The sequence below is a fragment of the Gallinula chloropus genome (genome assembly GCF_964237585.1).
Source record: "Gallinula chloropus genome assembly, chromosome: 28".
Classification (NCBI taxonomy): Eukaryota; Metazoa; Chordata; class Aves; order Gruiformes; family Rallidae; genus Gallinula; species Gallinula chloropus.
In genome coordinates this window covers 1,574,089-1,581,037 of record NC_140113.1, presented here as the reverse complement: position 1 = coordinate 1,581,037, position 6,949 = coordinate 1,574,089, and the positions used below count along the sequence as shown (strand labels likewise).

At 48.4% G+C, this 6,949-nt stretch overlaps 1 protein-coding gene across 1 annotated transcript; it reads left to right on the top strand.

Moving 5' to 3' along the window:
- The first annotated feature begins 121 nt into the window (after positions 1-121).
- On the top strand, positions 122-5,159 carry LSM7 (LSM7 homolog, U6 small nuclear RNA and mRNA degradation associated). The gene is made up of 4 exons (XM_084276166.1): positions 122-165; positions 346-436; positions 2,345-2,416; positions 4,091-5,159. Exons 1-4 carry the CDS (start codon positions 124-126, stop codon positions 4,231-4,233), a joined length of 348 nt encoding a protein of 115 aa, XP_084132292.1. The 5' UTR covers positions 122-123; the 3' UTR covers positions 4,234-5,159.
- Positions 5,160-6,949: the final 1,790 nt, after the last annotated feature.

The window sequence follows — 6,949 nt, the reverse complement described above, 5'->3', positions numbered from 1 at the left end:
GGGCCCGCACCGGCCGGCCAGTAACCCTGCAACCCGCCCCCGGAAGTCCCGCCCCGCTGGCGGCGTAGAGCCGCTACCGGGCTTCGCCGAGGCCCCGCGTCACTTCTGGCGGCGGCGAATGAAATGGCGAGCGGCGGCGGAGGCGGCGGCGCCGGCAAGATGGCGGTGAGGCGCGGGGCCTCGCGCGCGGGGCCCGGGGGGGGGGGGAAGGTGGCGGCGCGCGGGCTGGCTGGCGGCGGGCGGGGGGGTTTGGGGGGGGGGGTGAGTCGCCGCTATGTCGGCCGGCCCCGGCCTCGTGTGGCTGCGGGTCGGGCGGCTCTTCATCCCGGGTTGCTTCTGCCTTAGGACAAGGAGAAGAAGAAGAAGGAGAGCATCCTGGACCTCTCCAAGTACATCGACAAGACGATCCGGGTGAAGTTCCAGGGAGGGAGAGAAGGTGGGTGCGCGGCTGCGGGCTGGGGGGAGGCGCCGGCCGCCCCCGCGGCGGGGGGTGGCTCTGGGGAAGGCCCCGAGGAGCGGGCGCGTCCCGGCTGCTGCCGCCCGCGGGCCTCTCCTCAGCCCCCGCCCGCCTGTGCTCGCCTTGTGCCTCGCGGGGGTGAAGCTGAAGCAGCCGAGAAGCGTTCGGGCTCTTGTTGCTCTTCGGGCCAACGCAGCGGCGGGCTCTTGGCACACGGGTAGAATCACCAGGCTGGAAAAGACCTTTTGAGCTCCTTGAGTCCAGCTGTACCAGCCTTCGCTACCCCACATCCCTCAGCACCTCATCCACCTGTCTGTTACATCCATCCGGGGTTGGTGACTCTGCCCCTTCTCTGGGCAGCTTGTGCCACAGCCCCACAACCCTTGTGGCAGAGAACTTTTCCCTCCCATCTGCTCTGACCCTGCCCTGGGGCAGCTTGAGCCCATTGCCCCTTGTCCCATCTCCTGTCCCCTGGCTGAAGAGACCATCGCCCACCTCTCTGCACCCTCCTGGCAGGGCAGGGGAGGTGGGGAGAAGGTCTCCCCTCAGCCTCCTCTTCTCCAGGCTGAACACCCCCAGCTCCCTCAGCTGCTCCTCAGAGGATTTGCCCTCCAGCCCCTTCCCCAGCCTGGTTGCCCTTCTCTGGACTCACTCCAGGACCTCAATGCCCCTCTTTAGTGAGGGGCCCAAACCTGAACCCAGCACTCGAGGTGCAGCCTCACCAATGCTGAGTGCAGGGGCACAATCCCTTCCCTGGACCTGCTGGCCACACTGTGTCTGACACAAGCCAGGATGCTGCTGGCCTTCTCACCCAGGCACACTGCTGGCTCATGTTCAGCCTGCAGTCACCCAACACTCCCAGGTGCTTCTCTACCAGCAGCTCTCCAGCTGCTCTGCCCACAGCCTGTAGCACTGCTGGGGGTTGTTCTGTTCCAGGTGCAGGACTCTGTACTTGGCCTTGTTGAACCTCATCCTGTTGGTCTCAGCCCAATGACCCAGCCTGTCCACATCCCTCTGAAGAGCAGATATTTAGCCTTTCCAATATATTCAGTCTTCTCATCACTTCTGAGGCACTAACTTCGTTTCTTCCCCCTCTTCTTGCTCCCTTGCTGTCCATGTCAATGCAGCCCACAGTGCCACTTGCAGAACACTTGTGTGTCTGAGTTAACAGCGTGCTGCCTGGGAGGTGGTTTGGCAGATGGTTTTGCACAGCAAACTTGGTTTGCTTTCAAAAATCTCTGTTAAAACTCCCCTGAGGTCTTGTACACTCACTTTCTGGTTTAGGACAAAGTGCTTATCTGCCTGGCTGCAGTGCACTCCGATGAAGGCAGTGCTTATGCTAAAGAGATTGTATTTCAGGAGGACACCTGGAAGATGGTTTTTTTCCATATCCCTTTGATTAGGGCATTTTTTGTTTCTTTTAGTTAAGTTGGCTGGTGTTTTGGTTTGTTTGGGGGGTTGGTTTGTTGAGATTTTCTTTTTCTGGGTTGTTTGGTTTGTTTTGGTTCTTGTTTTATGTGTTTTTTTTTGTTTGGGGTTTTTTTTGGGGTTCCTGTGGTGTGACTTGTGCTGATTTGTTATGCAGAAGTATTCTTAAAATGCTCCTGAACCTGGCTGAAGACAAAAATGTTAGTATGCTGAAGAGTGTCTTGAGGTGGTGCTTGAAAAGCCTGCAAGTGTCAGTCAGCACAACACAAACCAGGACCTCATGTAATTGCCCTTTGATCAAGGGGACACTGATGTCACTGGTCTCAGTTGCTTGGTTGCCTTGCTCAGAGGAGGTAACAGAGCTGGAGAACTGAATGTATCTGTTCTTCATGCAGTCGTGTGTTGCTGGGTAGCAGGTATGGGTCTCTAATCGTTGTTCTGTGTGTGATTTTTCCCTAGCAAGTGGTGTCTTGAAAGGATTTGACCCTCTTCTGAACCTTGTGCTTGATGGTACTATTGAATATATGCGAGGTGAGTAATACACTGTCTGTGTAAAGCTCCCCCCACACCCCTCCCTTCTGATCCCAAATCATTTTCTTAATGGAAATCTTACAGCTCTGGGGGTGAATAACCAGAAACTGCCACTTGACATTAGCCAAATCCAGATGTTTGTCATAACCAGGCTGTAAAGAAAGGCATCTTGGCTTGTATCAAAACCAGTGTGGCCAGTAGGTCTAGGGAAGTAATTGTGCCTCTGGACTGGGCACTGGTGAGGCTGCACCTCGAGTGCTGGGTCCAGTTCTGGGCTCCTCACCATCAGAAGGACATTGAGGTCCTGCAGCGAGTCCAGAGAAGGGCAACCAGGCTGGGGAAGGGGCTGGAGGGCAAATCCTCTGAGGAGCAGCTGAGGGAGCTGGGGGTGTTGAGCCTGGAGAAGAGGAGGCTGAGGGGAGACCTTCTCCCCACCTCCCCTGCCCTGCCAGGAGGGTGCAGAGAGGTGGGCGATGGTCTCTTCAGCCAGGGGACAGGAGATGGGACAAGGGGCAATGGGCTCAAGCTGCCCCAGGGCAGGGTCAGAGCAGATGGGAGGGAAAAGTTCTTCCCTGGCAGAGTTGTCAGGGCTGGAACAGGCTGCCCAGGGAGGGGCTGAGTCTCCTTCCCTGGGTGTGTTTAAAAAAAGGGAGATGGGGTGCTCAGGGATCTGGTTTAGCTTAGGATGGGAATGGTTGGACTTGATCTTCAAAGGTCTTTTCCAATCCTGAGATTCTGTGAAAAGGGATAAGATAACAGAAGTTGGTAGAACATTTGTGGTAGTCCTTGCTGTAGTTCCTTTAACTCATTTGGGCCTCTTGTCCTCTAAAGTTTGAACAAAATTGTGTGCCTCCATTCAGATAAGGCAATTGCCTTTGTTTCTACTGCTGGAGGGTTGGCAGTATGCTCAAAGCAGGTAAAACCTCTCAGTGAGAACTAGTATCTTACTATCTTAAACTGCTGTAAATAGCTTACTGGAGCTAAGAGAGCTGCAGGGGGTTTTCTTACTGTTACTGTAAATCTGTTTCTTTCCTGAAACAGATTTTATCATACGCTAGGGCAACATTTTTAGAGTATTCTCTTGTCTGCTTACAAGGAAACACCTGGATCTTTACTTTTAGAATGGGCTTTAAGAAGGGGAGTTTAATGCTTTTTTTTTTTTTAATTTAAATCAAATACATTGACATCTCAAGGAGGATGGAATTGGCTGTTGCTGTGTTAGGTGGTTGTCTGTCCCCATCCACAGCCTTGTTTGCCTTGGTCTGGGAACAGACCAGTGCATTCTATACTTAGTCTGTTCCAAAGTCAGGGTCTCTTTCTGATTTGCATTGATCCCAAAATGGTTTGATATGGTGGCATTTGTAATGGAATCAGGAGGTTTTTTAAATACTTGCATGTATACTTTTGGTTAGATGAATGAAAGGGCCTTTGGATTCTTTAGAAGATACATGTTCCTCTTTGCATACAGAGCAAAAACTCTTCACTGCTTGCTGTGGTATGTGCTGCTTTGAAAATCAGTAAACCAGTAATGTCCCAAAGACATCAGATACTACTGCTGTGTCACTTGCAGTCCATGTGTTCAGGGAAACACTGTATTCCTGTGTCTTTTGAAGCTGATGGAGTTGAGTTTCTTTTCCTTAGCTGCCATTGTAACTGTGGATCTCTGCCTTTCAGATCCAGATGATCAGTACAAATTAACAGAAGACACACGTCAGCTGGGACTTGTGGTCTGCAGAGGGACTTCTGTGGTTCTTATTTGCCCACAGGATGGCATGGAAGCTATCCCAAACCCTTTCATTCAGCAGCAAGATGGCTAATGCTTTCTTTGGATTGTTTCCCAAGACTTCCAAGGATGCAAATCATCAGAGACAACTGTCAGTGTGTGTGAGAAGCTTCCTGCTGTGGAGGAGGAGTTTGAATGCGTATTTGTTCGTGGGAAAGAACTGTCAACTTTTATTTTTGTGGCTTTCCATAAACAATGAGAGAAAGGGGCATAGTGTAGAAGAAGTAAATTCTGATTTTTTTTAATTATTTTTTGCTTTCCCCAAATAAATGTCTAACTGTTTAGAGCTGGCAGAAAAGGATATACTGTCATGGAATTGTCTGAGGGCCCTCTTGACATTGAGAATTTTGAAGCAGCCACATAAAATGAGTAAAGAATGCCCTTGAATATTGGTTGTTGTTTACATTTTTAAATACATGATAAAAAAAAAAAGTCCTAATGTATTTAGGCTTTAGATTAAATACATGTTTTTCTTCCTCTTAGATGTCAGTACTCAGCTGGGAGCATTGTGTTGTCTTCCTGCTGTTGAATTCAGTCTCTTTCTGCCTGCTTGCTCCAGTGCATGCAGGAAGATTACTCTCCTTGTACAGTACCTTGCCATGGAGTTTGCAAGCTGTACAGCTAAGATCTCTTCTGGCATATGGTCCAGACCTTGTGGGCTGGGGATCTAGAAGAACTCCTGCATTCCTACAGAAGAACTGGATTAACTTCTAGGATGATGCTTGGCTGAGTTGACATGAACCTTACAGAAGTATCTTTTTGATATTGGAATTTTAGGGGAAGAATATTTAAGATCCTGATGTTCAGTTGTAGGCAGTATCTGGAAATACTGCTTATTTTTATATTGTAGCTGTCCAATTGCTTGTTATAACTTGATTTGTAAGTAAACATTTTTTTATTTCTTTTATACTGCAGAAATAGCAAGATTTGAGGTGTTTTGAGTGAATAAATACAAATGAATCTGTTCCTAAATGAATCTGTTCCTAAATGTCTGGGGTTTAGTCTGAAAAAGTGCTATACAGCTGACATGGCAGTTCTCCACACTTGTAAATCTAAATTAAACTTGTTCAAGGTGCATAAACACAGCAAAATCAGGAGGGACCAGATGAGAATATGTGCTCTACACTAAGACAGGAAATCCCTGAGTCCCTTTTCTGAAGACTTGTGCATTTCTGTTCAGCATTTTAAAGAGTGGCTCGTAGATGGTTGTGTCCACAGGCTGTGTGTAACATGCATCTGCCACCTGCTTTTCCCAAGGACCCTTTATGAGGAGGCTGCAGCAGAGCCAACTGTTCTGGTGGCAGCAGCAGTCTTGTATTTAGAGGTTGGCAGGAAAACCTGCCAAGGATGATGGTATCACTTGGGCACTCAGCACCATACTCCAGTTCAGAGACTCTCCTGGGTTGGCTCTGAAATGGTTGGGAACTGGAAGTAAACCAAATTCCAGTTCAGTGTATTTGACTTGTCCAGGAGGCTGTGAAACTAGGGACCAGCTGTCTTGTGTGGTATGTTGCCTGTGTAAACTTGATTTTCATTTCCTAGGGGTTCATCCTTTGGGTGCTTCACAGAGTCACGCTCCTTGCAAGGTAATTTTGTTCCTAACACTACAAAACTTGTTCTTCCTGCACTTGCACAATTGAAAAGAAACTGTGGAGCAGAATTTGCTTGTATCAGCATGAGTGGAGTCTGTAACTCCCTTTCCTTCATGTGGGAGAGAGATTGCTGTTGCTTGATACCAGTAACATGCCACACCATCACTGCACTCCTGTGTACTGAGTGTAACATCAGAAACAGACAGTTTGAAGCTCACTTGAGTGGATTCCAGGCTCTGGATGCAGAGGGCATGTTTCTAGCATTTCCTGCTCAGTTAATGGGTTGCCCAGTCTTTGCTGAAAGATACATGGTTCTCCTTGTCTGCAGTGCAGGCTTCTGGGTTCTGTTTGGGAGTTGTGTACTTGAAAATGAGCATATGAAAATGACAGCTGAGTTTATATATGAGTTTCTATTGTATTTGTTCCTAAATGTGACTGCAAAACCATTGGGGGAGGGTTGGACCTGATGATCTCTTGAGGTCCCTTCCAACCCCTACGATTCTGTGTGACTCTGTGATATGCTGTGGAGTGTTGCAGAAGCCTCTTTAGGAAATGCAGGAGGAAAAAGTGCTCTTGATCACAATGGCACCATCCTGCTTGCTGAACTCCACCTAGAAATGGCACTTTATCTTGCTGGTAACAGGTCACTATGCACACCTCTCCACTTAATAGCCTGGTCTGAATGCTTTGGAAGAATTCACTGTGTGAAACTGGTGAGCTGTTGCTTGTATTATGACTTTATTTGGTGTATTGCAATTGAGGATCTGTGACAGCCCATTTGGGTTTGAATTTACTCCCCCCTATATCTTACTAACCCACATAAAGTTAAATATATACTAAACAGTGCAAGCAACCTGGAATTTCATATTAAACTTGAACTGATGAGAGAGGTGGCTTTGGAGAAATTGGTGGGGTTTCCCTGGAAGTCTCAAGCTTTCCTGTGATTTTGATTTGCAGAAGTCAAAAGTACTCTTAATGGGTTACTTTTTTCCCAACTGGGTTCAATGCTCTTCCACATCTTACTGGTAGTGCTTAGAAAGCTTTTGGATATGTATATATATATATCTCCTCTTTCCTTCTCCTAGTCCAGGATCTGCTTGGCTAGCAGCTCCCCTAGTTTGCTGTGGTCTTACCAGGCTGAGGGAGATGTCAACTATG

Coding starts and splice junctions, on each gene's coding strand:
- LSM7 (XM_084276166.1), top strand. CDS start 124: ATGGCGAGCGGCGGCGGAGGCGGCGGCGCCGGCAAGATGGCG. Junction 166..345: donor GCGGCGCCGGCAAGATGGCG/GTGAGGCGCGGG, acceptor CTTCTGCCTTAG/GACAAGGAGAAGAAGAAGAA. Junction 2,417..4,090: donor TACTATTGAATATATGCGAG/GTGAGTAATACA, acceptor TCTGCCTTTCAG/ATCCAGATGATCAGTACAAA.